Raw genomic sequence first — 16,054 nt, forward strand, 5'->3', positions numbered from 1 at the left:
ATGTCTGGAGTCCAATTGTACATCTCGAGCGTGTCAGCATCGAGAGAGGTAAATGTGGCGCAGGGCGATGGACCCAAGCAGCCTTCAGGCGGCGGCACAGCTCATTACCAAACCAAACTTTCACCAAGTCTCAGTTTAATATTCTAGAAACATTGTTAATATAATTAATTTATTCGAAATATCTTGGGTATGAATTCTCATAGAATTATTTATATATAATTAATTATTCGGTGTAACCAGCTCCCTATTTAAGTGTATATATATATAAAAATCAAGATTTCCCAATTTTAGTCATTGGAGATCATTCATGATCGTTTTGGAGACTATTATATCTCATAAAATGTTGTGAGGGATCGCTAAGATAGTGAAGAGAAGCACAAATTACACTTGTAAGATATTTCGACACAAAATCATTTGAAAGCAGCTGCCCAGATCCGGTGGAATTTTCCCGAGTTTAAAACTAAACAAAGGCTCTGGGATCTCTCGCATTTAATGAAAACACGCGCTTTAACATATAACATCCCGTTGTCTCAGTCCACCACATTGACACACCTACTATTATTTCAATTACTGGCAGACTTCACCCATCCTTGGGTAAGTGGAACCTGTGGCGCACTGACCCATCAAACCGAGAATTCCCGCTTCTGATTCCTGATCTGTGAGGCTCATCGATTTCAGCCGGAGCAAGATGATTGGCCTGTCCGGGGGCAGCAAGGGATTCTGTCCCGATTTCTGTCCAGACTTTCAGCACATTTGGGCAATCACACTTGTGTCACTCTTTGAAAGAGCTATCCAATATTTTCCACTCCCTTCTCTTTCCTCGTTGTCCAGCAAAGGTTTCCCTTTCAAATATTTACCCAGTCCCCTTTTAAAAGTGATTATTGAATCTGCAGGCAGTGCAATCCAGCTGACAACTCGCTTCATATTTTTTCCCCACTTGTTGCCCCTAGTTCTTTTGCTCCTTGCCGCAAATCTCAGCGGTCTGGGTTAGTTACCCTTCTCCTTATTTACTGTATCCAAACCCTTCATGATATTGAATATTCTCTGCTGCTGTAAGGAGAACAATTCAAATTTCTCTAGTCTCTTCGTCTAACAGGCATTTCAGCCCTGATACCATTCTAGTAAATCTTCACTGCACCCTCTAAGGCCTTGAAATCCTTCCTAACGTCTGGTGCCCAAAATTATGTCACCTAGCCAGTATTTTATATAGGTTTAGCATAACTTCCTTGCTTTTGTATTCTTTGTGCTAGAAATTCATCTCAGTCGGTGACATGGAACAAGTGGTATCAGATTTGCTGCCTATTATATGCAGTACCTGATATTTAGTTCTACTGACTGCAATGTAACTGAATATCAGGAGTTGTATAGAACAGGTGGCCGATCCGATATTGCCTGTGACAAATTTCTTCTAGCCTGTTGCCTATAAATTAGACCAATGATTTTGTATCCCTTTTTAATCAGCCTTCTCAACATGTCCTACCACATTGAAAGACTAGTGTCCGTAAATGCTCTAGGTGTCATTCTTACCACCAAAATGAATCATTTGATAATTCTCCATGTTAATTTTCATCTGCAATAGGTCTGATCAATTCACCAGCTTGTCTATGTCCTCCTAATATCTGTTTCTATCCTCTTCGTTGTTTGCTACTTTTCTGAGTATTGTCACCTGCAAACTTTAATAGTATGTGCTGTAACCACAAATCCAGGTCATTTATATCAAAAAGGAGCAGTGATTTCAATATTGGCAACAAAGGAACACCATTGCGCTCTTCACTCCTGTTTAAAAAATAACAACTCACTGTGGTTCTGAGCCAATTTTGTGTCCATGCAGCAACTGCCTTTGTTACCTAGTTCAATTTGCCAATGCCTATTACAGTGGTACATCTTCAGTCAGAAGTGCAGACTGGATAATCCTTATCAACATCCTCCTGAAATCCCTACCCATCACAGATGCCAGTCTTGTCATTTCAATTCACTCCACCTGATTTCAAGAAACAACTGAATGCATTGGATATAGCAAAGGCTTTAACTACATCCAAGCCATAGTGCTGAAGACTTGTGCTCCAGAACTAGCCATTCTGCTATCCAAGTTGTTCCAGAACAGCTATAACACTAGTATCTACCTGGCAAAATGGAAAATTGCCCAGGTATGTCTTGTCCTCAAGAAAGACAAATCCAAACCAGCCAATTACTGCCCCATCAGTCTACTCTCAATCATCAGAAAGCTGGTGGAAAGGATTTTTTTTTTTAAATCAGTGCTATCAAGCAGTACTTGCTCCCCAATAACCTGCTCAGTTTGGGTTCCACCAGGACCACTTGACTCCATATCTCATTATAACCTTGTTCCAAACATGGACAAAAGCACTCAATTCCAGAGGTGAGCTTACAGTGACTGTCCTTGATATCAAGGCATCACATCATTGGCTCTCTTGAATTGAGGATGACGTTGACTCCGGGTTGCAAGTTTTTGCCATGGGTTTTCATGTGACTGAACAGGCCAATTCTCAACTTACAGGTCTCTGAGCACAAGGCAGGATGTCACACGAGGTAGTGGGATCCGGAGTAGGCAGGGTTTGTTTCCTTCTCTGCCTCATCATTAAGACAATATGACTCAAAGCGTGATGGAGCTTGATGGGCAAGTTGTTGCCATTCTGAATGACTGATAGCAAGCTGTTCCAGTCATTAATGTCAATGCTGCCACACTTCAAGGAGAGATTCAGAGTGACTTTAAAGGGTTTTCTTCATCCTCTCCTGGACCGTTGGTCATTTGAGAGTTGAGAAAACAGGATCTGGCAAACTATGGTAGCAAACATTCGACAACAAAGACCTTCACAAGTCAACAAAAGTCCTAGTATGCAGACCAGTTGTTGTCACACTCTCCTACTGCAAATTTTTTAATTCATTAATGGGATGTAGGTTTTGCTGGCTAGGCCAGCATTTATTGCCCATTCCTAATTACCCTTGAGAAGGTGGTGATGAGCTGCCTTTTTGAACCACTGCAGTCATGTGGCGTAGGTATACCCACAGTGCTGAAAATTGTTTACAGCCATCCAGGCACACTGTCCAGTTCATCGAAGTTGATTTTGTAGGAATGATGGCTGAATGCTAGAAGGAAACTAGCATTTGTTCGATGGTCCTCCCATTGAATCCAGAGGATGTGGCAAAGGCATTGCTGTTGGAATTTCTCTAGTGCCCTTGTGTTGCTAATACACAGTCCAGGTCTCACTACCTCCCTAACAGCCCTGTGGGTGTACCTACACCACATGGACTGCAGCGGTTCAAGAAGGCAGCTCATCACCACCTTCTCAAGGGTAATTAGGGATAGGCAATAAATGCTGGCCTTGCCAGCGACACCTACATCCCAAGAATGAATTTTTTAAAATTGCAGTAGGAGGGTGTGACAACTGGTCTGCATACTAGGACTTTTGTTGACTTGCGATGATCTTTGTTGTCAAATATTTGCTGCCATGGTTTGTAGAAGGTTGAGCTGGTGCAATGGTGGCCTTTCGAGAGGTGGTTGCCAAGATATGGGAAGTGCTTGATGTATTCCGGAATCTCTCCTTCAACATATATGGGAGGTGGAATATTTGACTGACCAGGTGTGGGTTGATGTGTATTTTGTTTTGGCGACAATCACAGACAGGCCGTGTTTCTTGTATGCAGGATTGCAGAAGTCGAGAGTGGCTTGTAAATCTGGTGTGAAGTGGGCAATGACACTGCAGTCATCTGCGAACTGTAAATCATGTATTTCTATGGTGGTCGGTTTAATTTTGGCACAGAGGACATCAAGGCAGTATTTAACTGAAGGTGGCATCAAGGATCTCTTGGAAAATTGAAGTCAATGGATACCAAGGGGAAATTTCTCCATGGGTTTAGTTACATCTAGCAGAAAGGAAGGTGGTTATGTTTGTTGGAGGCCAATTATCTCAGCCTTAGAACATTGCAGCAAGAGTTTCTCAGGGCAGTGTCCTATGCACAACTATCATCAGCAGCTCATCAATATTCTTCCTTCCATCATAAGGTCAGAAGTGGGGATGTTTGCTGATGATTGCATAGTGTTCAGTTTCATTCGCAACTTCTCAGTCACTGAAGCAGTCTGTGTCCATATGCAGCAAGACCTAGACAACATTCAAGCTTGGGCTGGTAATTGACAAGTTTAATTTGTGCCACAAAAGTGCCAGGCAATGACCATCTCCAACAGGGAGGAGAAAAACAATCTCTCCTTGAATCACTGAATCCTCCTTCAATATCCTGGGGTTACCTTTGACCAGAAACATGACAGGATTAGCCACATAAATACCATAGCCACAAAGAGGTCAAACAGGAAATTCTGCAGTGACTCACTCATCTCCCAACTTCCCAAAAGCCTTTCCATCATCTATAAAAAACACATCAGGAGTGAGATGGAACACTCTCCATTTGCCTGGATGTGTGCAGTTCCAACAACACTTAAGAAGTTCCACCCCATCCAAGACAAAGCAGCCCATTTGATTGGCACTTCATCCACCACCAGCAGTGCATCTTGGCTGCAGTATGCATCATCTACAAAATGCACTGCAGCAATTTGCCAATGCTCCTTCAACACCACCTTCCGAACCTGTGACCTCTACTACCTAGAAGGGCAGCAGGCACATGGGAACACCACCATGTGCAAGTTCCCCATGAGTCACACGACATCCTGGCTTGGAAGTATATTGCCTTACTTTCATTATCACTGGGTAAAAATTCTTGAATCTCCTTCCTAACAGCGCTTTGGGAGTAAATACACGACATGGACTTCTGTGGGGTTTTTTGATTCATTCTTTCATCGTTTGTGTGCATCACTGACAAGACCAAAACCTGTTGCCCATCTCTAACTGTCCTTGAACTGAGTGACTTGCTAGGCCATTTCATAGGGCAGTTAAGTGTCAACCACATTGCTGTGGGTCTGGAGTCACATGTAGGAATCACATGTAGGCCAGACCAAGTAAGGATGGTAGATTTCCTTCCTTAAAGGACATTAGTGAACCAGATGGGTTTTTACAACAATTATTTTTATGACCAGCTTCTAATTCCAGGTTTTATTAATTGAATTTAAATTCCACCACCTGCCGTGGTGGGATTTGAACCCACGTCCCAGAGCATTAGTCTGGGCCTCTGGATTACTAGTCCGCTACACCACCATCTCCGCTGAAGGTTCAAGAAGATGGCTACCAGCTTCCTGAGGGCAATTAAGGGTGCATAATAGATGCTGGCCTTGCCAATAATGTTCACATCCCATAAACGAATAAAAATAAGTTTTAGCAGATCCCTTTTGAAAGTCCATCTAATCAATCTTTTACTTGATCACAGCCCAATTAGTCAAACATGACTATGTTAACTCTCTCTCCACAGATGCTGCCTGATTTGTTGAGCAATTTCAGCATTTTCTATTTTTATTTCAAATTTCCAGCATCTGCTGTGTTTTGCTTTTGCATATTATATTAGTCAAACATGATTTGTCTTTAACATACCCATGCTGGTTTTCATTCCAAACCCATATTTTTCCAAGGGTTAATTCATTTTATCTTGGATTAATGACTTTAAAGCAAGTCCCCACCACTAACATTGGACTGTTTAACCTGCAATTTCCAGGTTCATCCCTCTCCCTCTTTTGAACAGGGGTATAACATTTGCCAGTCAACTGGCATCGCTCCCATATCTAAGGTGGATTGGAAGATTATGACCAGAACCTCTGCCATTTCCATTCTTGCTTCCCACAATGACCTAGGGTGCATCCCATCTGGACCAGGTGGCCTGTCTACTTTAAGCACTGCCAACCCTTCAAGTACCTCCTCCTCCTCCTCTATTTTTATCCTATTTAATTTTTACACAGGGCGGTCTTGTGACACCGTGGGTCAAGTCCATGTCTCTGAGCTAGAAGCTCTGGGTTTAAGTTGCACTCCAGGACTTGACAGTCACAGAAGTTCCATTCATAACGTGGCCAAACAGGTTAATTATCAACCTGCAAATCCTTCCAATATGCCTACAGCAGGTGATAAGAGGGGAGTGTCTCTTGGTCAGCTATACTTGATGTAGAGTGTGCCCCTCAAGCAATAGCTGCTGGTGACAAGCTAGCGACCTGTTCCAAGTAAAACTAGCTATGGAAACAGATATTAGCATGTGTTTTGTCTGCCTCATGCACCTCTAGGTGTGGGAAGGGATTGAAGAATTTTTCTACTAATTTCTCCTTCAATGTCATCGGCAGCATCTTCTTCGAAGACAGATACAAGGTACTCATTTAATACCTTGACCACCTCTGCCTCCATAAGGTCATCTCTTTGATTTCTAATCAGCCCCATCCTTTGACTACCATTTTGCTATCTTCACAATAATACAACACTTTTGGGTTCCCTTTCGTTACCCACTAATCTATTCTCATACATATTCTCCCTGTATCTCTTATTTCCTTCAGTTCTGCCCTGTATTTTTTGCATCCAATTGGTTCTTTGCTGTATTATGAACACAGCATTTATCACAAGTTTCCTTGCTGCTGGAAGTGGGCGTATGTGGACATCGGATTAGAAATGTGGGCCCTTGTCTTCTCAACTCCAAATTGCAAGAGCCTGCTGACACTTGCTCTCCAGGTTTTGACCTCTTGACAGAAGATTAACTGGTAAAATACATGGCTGATTGTGGAATTAGGTGTCAGCCTTGACGTTTTTTCCTAATAGTGGCCTGTAAAATGTGTTATAAATACATAAGTTCACAAACATAAGATTCTGTCTGACAATCAGTTTGAAATATCTCAAAACCTGTCACCCAGTAAATCCCACATCATTCATCAGAAACAAGTGGGAAACATACTCCAACATGTCCAACAGTTCACATTTATCTGCATTGAATATCATCTGTCCACTTGCAAAATCTACCTTGATCTTTCTGCTTTGCTTCACTAGATTTAATTGCATACACTCCCCCATTCCCCACAAGTTCATATCATCTGTGAATTTGTCCATTTTGCACTGTATATCTGAATCTAAATCACATATTTAGTGAGAAAGAGTCAAAGACCCCATCAGCAGTCTTGATATCACTCCAACTCAAGCCCAGGTTTGTCTCTACTAGCATGCATCTCTTATCAGTAGCTGCCACAAAAGTTTTTTTTTAAAAAAGTGGAGCATTACTACAGCAAATGCGTATGCATGCAAGTAGGTTTGGAAGCGATGGGGTGGTGAGAGGTAGTGGTTGTTGGAAGGCAATAGAGATTGTTTTTGTCTTTTTCCTCATAACCCTGACAACATTCATTGCCAATCAGACCATTTCCATACATCCATAATTCTGAATCCATTACTGAAACATCTGTGTTCCCCACGTCCACCATGATAAACCATTGGTAACTAAAAAGGGAGTAATTTATCTACAAACACTATAGTCCCTGCTGTTTAACATACATATATTGTTGCTTTCTTTGACATGGGATATTCTCCCATTGATTGGCTCAAAATATTCCTTTCTTCAATAAATAGAAGATATAATATTTGTGGGCTGCTCCCAATGTGGTCTAATCTAGTTACAGGGCCTAGCAGAATAAATCCTTGGCAAGTTCTGCTCCACATGGACCCTTGAGGCAGTAACATAATATTTAGAGCCATTATTAGAAACAAGACAGCATAATCCTTGCAAACTCTTTTTTTTGCCTGCCAAGAGCTGACTTATTTGTTTTTAATTATGAAGTACTTGCTTGTGATGGTTATTGTTTCCCGGAAACCAGCCATTATACCCACTCTTTGAACAGATGGCAGAACTGCCTAATGGTTTTCTTACCTTCCTGCATATAAATAGGGATATGTACTATCAATAGATTGTCACTGGCAGCAGATGCATGGTAATTCCTACCCACTTTTGGGAAAGATGAGCTCTATACCCTTAATTGTGATTGGGCTCCAGTTTACCACAGATCCAAACTGCAGTGGCTGGAGGCACAGAAAACAACTACATCTTTTCACTGGCCCTCCAACAAGGTCAAGAGAGAATTGGTGCAAAAAAGGCCAGATGGGATAGAGGTACCAGCTTCCCTTTGTTTTGAAATACAAATGTGAACCAGTTGGATTTTTACAATAATCCAGTACTTCTAAGTAGCAACATTTTCCCGGTGTCAGCCACAAATTTACCAGAATGACTGCATTCAATTTTATAATTATGATGAGTTTTTGAGCTCGAGCAAAAAGTTTACTACCACAATGCTACCATATTCTCAGTCACATCTACTACTGGCTAACCATCAGCCTCTCACATGGCAACACTACAACACACTAGCTAAATGTATCAAAATGATCCTCATTTTAAATCAGCTTGCATTGGAAAGAGGAAAAAAGGCTCAGTGGATAATTGCATCTGCCAGTGTTGTGCTGAGTTATTCTCACCAGGAAGATCCCGTGTTTGGTTCTCCCATCAGGCTGAGCTCCAACAGATTTGAATTCAATATTACATATGTTAAGACTACATAAAACTTGCAGCATATCTTAAATGTACTTTGTACTAGTGACACCAGAGCTAGTACTCCAGGAAATCTTGCTCCATAACAAGCCCATCTGCCTTGAATTACATTTTTAAGGGTTTATGGTCCAGGACAGAATTTAAGTACTTTAATACCGCTAGTGAGAAGCTGTATACATGAGCTGCTTCTGGCTGACAAGTGTCAAAGATGGCTTTCTATTTTAGTTCTTAGTGGATTCTTCGCTGCTCCTAGGTCAGGTCTCAACAGTCAGAAGTGGAAAGGGTGTTGGAAATAAAAAGAATAGAATACAAACGGATCGATATCTCAGTCAGTGAAACACTTCTGGAAGAAATGAGAAGCAGGACAGGCAACCCGTCCGCTCTTCCACCACAAATATTCAATGATAACAGCTATTGTGGGGTAAGAGATCTTTAATTTGGAATTATGACCAGTGAAATAGAACATAGTTTTCATTAAAATCATACATTTAATGTTGGATAAAATATCAGATCTCAGCTTAATATCCTCCAGTCAATTTGTCATCTATCAGGTGGTGGTAGTAGAGAAATATGATAGGATAAAAAGACTTAAAAGATTGGCAGAAGTCAAAGCAGAAAAGTCACCAGGTCCAGATAGATATTGGGAAAAGTAGGTGTTGAGATTGTGGAGACTCTGGCTGCAAAGTACCAATCCTCCTTAGATTTGGGAATGGTGCCAGAAGACTGGAGGATTGCAAATGTTACACTCTTATCCCTCAAGTTTGTTTTTTGATAGAACTGGTTATTGCAGGTCAGTCAGCCCAATGTTAGTGGAGGAGTTTCATATGTGTTAAGTTTGCAGATGACACAAAACTCAGAAATGGTGAGGATGGTAGCTACAGAAACATGTAAGCATGATGGTCTGGTGACCTAAAGTTAAAACTTTTAAGCACATCACCTAGCTCTGCCCTAATCACTCAATTGGTTAGTATTTCACCTAGATCGTAATGGAACCACATACAGCAAGAATGCTGGTCAATTACTGATCAGCATAGTTAGCTGATCTTCACAATTGACCTCAACCTTCTTGACGGGAAGAAAAAAAGAACATATTTCAGTCCTTAAGTGACTCCTGTTTAAAGATGTGTGTGTTTTAATGTCAGTTGAGGCCAGATTAAACTTAGCTCTAATATTCACAGTTCTTGAATGCCCTGCAGATGTCCATTACTTAGGCATATAACAAATGGTTACACTGTCAATGTGAAAACAGGCCCATATTATCAGCCTCAGATTTTGGGGACAGTGCCTTTCACCGAGAACAGGTCAATGAAAATACAGTTGACTGCTATGTGCTATAAACTGTGGGAGGGAACTGTGGAAGGCTGAGTTTTATTTATCTTTCATATTATGAAGTGTATGAATTGATGTATTTTAAAGCTGCTCCAACAGATTAAATATTATGGCTTAATATGGTGCTGTACAAACACATGTGGGCATTATTCTACCAGCTGAGAAACACACATTTGTAATTCATCCCCCTACTGGTACATTTGTTAGGCGTTTTCACACATACTTCACTACCAATTTGTGGCAGGTTGCTGATGAAGCACCAATTGGAGTAGAGATATTGCTGGGCAGGAACAAACAGGATTGTACCTCGGGTCACATGAGGGAGTGTCACTACCAGCTATGGAAATCTTCACATGTCCCTGTCCCTTTGTCTATTACAAAACTCTGGATCCTTGGCAAACAAAAGGTTCTGGTAGCCAGAGCCCCCGTATGCATCAATAGATAGCACTGTCTCTCTCTCTCCCAGAGTCCACCACACCACATCACCCAATTGACCAGCAGTGAAATGTTTAATTGAATAATTTATGAAATATCATAGAGAAATATCATAAACTAAAATGAATTTAATTCAAGTCTTTAAAAAACCCTCTGTAGGATTACTGGCAGTTTTATGATGCTGTGGAAAATGAAGAGATTGATCATTTCTTAAAATTTGAACAGAAAGAGCAACATGGCTGTGAACTTTCAACAGACTCCAATCAAAATTTTACTGCAGAAAGCTGATTCCATGGATGCAGTGCTGCTATTTGTGCTCCTTCCCTGCTATATATTTTGAGTGTTGTGATAAAATAGTGTATTTTAAATCACAAAATTTGGTCTTTAGCTGTAACTGATAACCAATTAAAAACTGCAGCAATTGTTTTTTTAAAAATGTAGAAAGGTAGTAAAGTTCTGATGGCAGCACTGAACTCTCAAAAGATGTAAAATGCAAATCCTCTTGCTTTTTTTTTACAATGGTGCTCCTAAATTCAGATGTTTGAGATTGCAGACCAGGCAGTGAGGGAGAAAAAAGACATACATTAAGGTAAGGCACAGAGAAGTCCATGACTCAAAAAATCCTGTCTTTCAGTTTGGAGAAGAGCAATCGACTTGCATTTATAAAGTGACTTTAAAGTAGTAAAATAGGCCAAGGTGCTTTGCAGGAGCATAACCAGGCAAACATTAGCATCAAACTTAAACAGGAATCAGGGCAGCTGGCCAAATGCTTGATCAATGAGGTGGTAGGTTTTAAGCAATGTCTTAAAAAGAGACAGAGCGGTGAAGAGGTTTGGAGAGGACTTTACAGAGCTTAGACAGCTGGAGCATGGCCATCAATGGAGCAGCATAGGAAATGGGGATGCACAAGAGGCCAGAGTTGGAGGAACAAAGCTCTGAGGGCTGTAGGAGCCCTACCAAATAGCAAGTTTGAGAAGGGCTTTATTAAGAGTCACATGCAAGGAATTATGTGCATTTTACCAGTAGCAATAGCAGTTGGGCTACGGTTCTGGAGTGCTTGTTAAACACTGGTACCATCTTTAGTAGGAATGGCGATGTCTCAGAGAGACAGTATGCCAATAATCCATTAAGAAGGAAGAATGGGAAGCTCAATTACTAAGATCATTGAGAAATAAATAATGAAGAGGCTTTGGTTCTCTGTTTTTTATGCATAAATGATACAGCAGCTTCAGATGAGACACAGATGTGTGCGTAAACTCAAAAGCTCCTGCCCGAGTTGCGCCACTCTGCCATTAGCTTTGCAAGAAAGACATTGCAATGCCTGTCTTCACTACTGAAAAGTTCTGGAGTTGCTGTATTTGCATGGTAGATATTAACTATACTCATGACATGAATTTGAATTTTGCCCATTTCCATCTAAGTACCCTTTTAATGACGTGACGTGTCAATTACTACCACTAAACCTCCCTGGCACTGAAAATTAACTTTTACAACTGCAGAGTCTCATTCCTTCAAGTTTTAATATTGCTGGAGATTTTTTCGATGTGAAATTTAAACCATTTTTTACTTTTCCTTTCCATTTCTCTCTCTCTCAATTCTATTGTTCTTTGCCTCTCTGTACCCAATTTGGCATTAAATTCATCCGCTTTAAATTACAACTCCTTCCCAGTCCTTGCGCAGTTTATTTCACAGTTCTCCAAACAGATTCGTTAGGAGATGCACAGTTGCTTTCCCTGTTCACTCAAGTTCCAGAAACCCAGTTTCCCTCACTGCACTATCAACTCTCACTTTCAGCAACTAACTGTGCAAAAAAAAAAATTAAATGCGCAAGGGCATGTCTAGCTAATGGCAGACGCTGGTAGATGCCTTGCCACAGCAACTAATATCTTTGAACACAGATAATAGAGCTTTAAGAACTAAATCTACAAGTTAGATCTTGTGGACAAAGAAAAATATCAGCTATGATTTTCAACCTGATTTGCAGGAAAAAAAACATAAAAAAGGAGAAAAATGCATCTTAAAACCGATTAGAAATGCTGTTCCAAAATAATGTACTAGAGAAATAGTTCTTGTTCTTGTAAGGGTTGCATGCAATCATCTATAAATAACTGCATGATTCAGCAACATTTAATTAAGACTATCAAGTTGGCAGTGGTTTTACTGGCATGAATCCTCTATACTGTGAACAAATAATAGTCTGGTGATTAATAATAATAATCTGGTGATTTGACCATGCCACTAGGGAAGGCAGAAATCTAAAAGAACCGCTACTACTTCAACACCTACCCCAGAAATGCTTATAAAAACAGATTCACATTCCTGCTCTACCAAAGATCAGTTAGCTCCCTGTCCTATGATATTATTTACCTTCATTTGTGAAAAGTATTAGATTTCTTTTGTGTGCATTTTCAAGGCTGTTAAAGTTCCCCTTATGGCTCAGTGGGTGAAGGTAATTCTTTATGCAAAATAGAGAATCGGGGCAGGATATGGAGTTCAGCGGGCGGGTGGCGGGGCCCACTCGCCGAAGCGTAAAATGACACAGGACGATGCCGGGCGGTACTCCAGTCACCCTGCGTCATTTCAATTTTCAGGGTCGGCGGGGGGGCGCAGCCAAATCAGCTGTGCGCCCACCGACCTGTCAACGGCCAACTGAGGCCATTTAAAAACTAATTGAAGTACTTAAAGGACCTACCCGTCCAACCTTAAGGTTGGCGGGCAGGCCGGGAGCCCTAGCGGGCTTCAGAAAAAACATGAAACCTCATCCACGGGCGGGATGAGGTTTCATGAGGGTTTTTATAAATTTAATAAAAGTTTAATTAAAAGTGATGGACATGTCCCAACTCATGTGACAGTGTCACGAGGGGACGTCAGGGAAATTTTATTTTTCTATATTTCATACTTTTGAATTTGGTGCTGATCTCCCTGAGGTAGCACTTAGCAAAAGAGCACACGCTCAGCTTAAAGAATTCCATCCCCTCTTCCCCCCCCGCCCACATGGAGTGCATAGTGCTTCCTGGCAGACGTCACGATGGGTGGGCCTTAATTGGCCCGCCCACGTAAAATGGCAGCGCGTCCCCAGTCAGGGGCGCCGATTGGAGGCGCGTCACTCCTGAACTTCCCCCTCAATGGGGGGAAAATTTTTCCTCAGGAGTTCACAGGTTTCATTCCCATGATTTGCTGAAGTAAACAGCCTCTATCACGGCAGCACTGGTTTGCTACAATTAGCCTCATCACCTTAGGTCAAGGAATGGAAAGATCTGCCAGTGTGTTCTTGCATCCAACTGCTATCCAGAGACTCTTATTTGTATGCTTGAAATTGCCTGAAGACCAGAAGGGGCACCGCTGTGACAATCTCTATGTAAAATATTCTGACCACACTTACATATTAGGAACTGTTACTACAATTTAATAGGCCTTGGGACATACCATGTTAATTAAGATTACGGAAAATATGTGTTTTACCAGCAGCGAAAGCCAAATTTCACACATGGTACGGAATGTATTATAAATGGACATTTAAGTTGCTTTAAATGGACCGTGACATGAAATTGGAACAGGGATAGCTGGAAGAAATAGTGTATGGAGGGGCTAATTGAAATTTGAAACTGAATGATCAAAATGTTAAATGTCCACCATTTTTCCTTTGCTACAATTTGCATAGAGAGAATATTACCTGAATCCAGGGATCGAGCCTTTTGTCACCAAGTGGATGGTCATCTGAAAACATCCTGTAGGTCAGGATCTCTTCACACAAGCACACTGCCCCATAATGACCCCAGTGAAGTAAGGCTATTGAAAAATGCTGACATCTGTAACTTGTTATGCAAGTATTTAAAAAAAACACACATACAAAGACACACTGATGGGTACAACATAAATATAATTGTTGGGTGCAAGGGAATTCATAAAGCTTTGAGTGATCACATTTTTTTGGTGATAGCACTGAAGGAACAGGACTTTATTATTATAGTTGTTAGACATGGGCAGTAAAGAGTATTTTGGCTACATTCCAGAAGAAGCTAACGGAGTAGAATCATTAACTGTGCGAGGGTTGTTCCACCAGTTCAAATTAGCAGGTTTTCCAGCCCTATACCTCCCACAAGGAGCACACTTTTAATACTGCACCTTTCAGTTATATTCCATTATGGAAAGAGGTAATGTAACGTGGTCTACTTTCTATACACAGCTAATGGTACTGGGATTCAATAAGGGCCAAAATTCCTATCCGTGCTGTAAGTTCCTAAAAAACACTGAGAGCAACCAATTTCTTTCAGTTATGGTTATTTAAAGAATGTAGCCATAGCACTGGATGTCTCCTGCTTTTAATTTGCTTTTAAAAGATGGTGGTTGCATTCCCATCAATTTTAGAAGGCTTCACAAAATTGAGATGAAGAGCCATTTGTCCCGGAATCATGGAGAAAACCCGAGAGACATGAGGTGTTGCATTACAGGGTTAATTCACGTTTGCGTTGTTGCTGTTCAGGATCCTTTACGCTTGGAGACTAAACTGACACAAAAAGGCACAAGAGAGACGAATCAAGGGACAATTCTAACTTTCACTGCTGGGCAGTAAATGTGGTCTTGTGGATGCACTACCCATTATGCAACCCACTTGATTTCCTTTTCTATTTAACTTCAATGCAATGGACAAGTAAGCAAGAGGCACAACCAGTGGCTGATCCACAATGCCACGTTTATCGTCCAGCAGTGAAAGTTAAAAGCAAGTTTAAACACTATCTACCATGACACTGTCACCTTTAATACTAGACAAGGGGAAAACAAGTAGGCAACACTGGCAATCGTATACCTTGGGGATTCAAATTTACACAATTATCCTTCCTTTAATGTAAACTGACAAAAAAAACTTCTGGTAAGAATATCGGGCGAGACATTTACCTCATATACTGAAAGGAGTCCTTTTCTCAAATAAGCAGACTGACATTTACAACTCCTGCATGAGCTTCACTACCGTACTACACGCTAAACACCATGGAACAGAGAACAGCCCAGCTGTCTGCTTTAAGACAGAATCTGCACCTGATAATCTAGACCCAGAATAAACACTATCCAAATCCGGGGATGGACATTTGAATACCTAAGAAAATAAGAGATGAAATAAGATGTTGCAAGTTTAACCTAACTATTTTCTTCTGTTTAAAAAGTTGATGTAACACCAAAATGCTCTATTAAAATACATCATTGAGGGGAAAAGGAAAATAAGGAGATTTTAAAAAAAGAACTTCGCTACATTGTTTATCAGTAATTACTCTCTCCAACATTCACGGCAATTGATTTTCAGTGAAGGGAACATTGGCAAAAATTAATAGGAAACAGAGGCAACTTGGCATAATTAAGGAGGAGGCAAAACTTTGCAAAAATTGGCAGTTCTTATCCTGGAGGCAAACTTTGATCTAAGGCTTTCACTGGCAGCTCCAAGGACGAAAGTTTCAGGTGTTAAAGAGTTTAACAATGCCATGTTGTCGCAAATGCTTAGATCAGCTTCCAAAAACCTAATTTTGCTTCTACAAAGCTCACTGGCTCCAAGCATAACAGCAGCTAATCATCTACAAACAGAAAGAAAAGGTTGATTGTGGCTCAATATTTGCAAAAATAGGAGTAGATGTTTGAAGGCTACTCCTCTGTTGAAATCCATGTTTTCTTTGAATTGAAGAACTTCTTGGGCAGTGCCAATGTTTTTACTGAGGTTCTTATGGGTGGTGCAATGTTCCTGGGTCAAGTTCTTACACTTGCTTTTGCTCCGCAAGGGCTTCTGCTTCCTAAAAAAAAAGGGAAAAGCAGAAAGAGGGGATTAATGAAAGGCCACTACTGAATC

The 16,054-nt window shown here is 40.9% G+C and overlaps 2 protein-coding genes across 14 annotated transcripts in view; one reads left to right on the forward strand and one right to left on the reverse strand.

Annotated features, from left to right (window-relative positions):
• Nucleotides 1-10,509, forward strand: LOC144692020 (SH3 domain-binding glutamic acid-rich-like protein 3). The gene is made up of 3 exons (XM_078560578.1): nt 1-48; nt 8,711-8,878; nt 10,381-10,509. The coding sequence occupies exons 1-3, from the start codon at nt 1-3 to the stop codon at nt 10,507-10,509; spliced, it is 345 nt and encodes a 114-aa protein (XP_078416704.1).
• A 5,350-nt stretch (nt 10,510-15,859) lies between these two features.
• The window catches only part of LOC144691787 (adapter SH3BGRL-like), a 40,773-nt gene continuing 40,578 nt past the window's right edge, over nt 15,860-16,054 (reverse strand). For all 13 annotated transcript variants that reach the window (XM_078560271.1, XM_078560270.1, XM_078560274.1 and 10 more), the window contains one exon: nt 15,860-15,998. The gene's annotated coding sequence lies outside the window, so the exon portion shown is untranslated. The remainder of the gene's footprint in view (nt 15,999-16,054) is intronic.

Source organism: Cetorhinus maximus, chromosome 16, assembly GCF_964194155.1.
Source record: "Cetorhinus maximus chromosome 16, sCetMax3.hap1.1, whole genome shotgun sequence".
Classification (NCBI taxonomy): Eukaryota; Metazoa; Chordata; class Chondrichthyes; order Lamniformes; family Cetorhinidae; genus Cetorhinus; species Cetorhinus maximus.

Coding starts and splice junctions, on each gene's coding strand:
- LOC144692020 (XM_078560578.1), top strand. CDS start 1: ATGTCTGGAGTCCAATTGTACATCTCGAGCGTGTCAGCATCGAGAGAG. Junction 49..8,710: donor GCGTGTCAGCATCGAGAGAG/GTAAATGTGGCG, acceptor CGCTGCTCCTAG/GTCAGGTCTCAACAGTCAGA. Junction 8,879..10,380: donor ATGATAACAGCTATTGTGGG/GTAAGAGATCTT, acceptor AACCCTCTGTAG/GATTACTGGCAGTTTTATGA.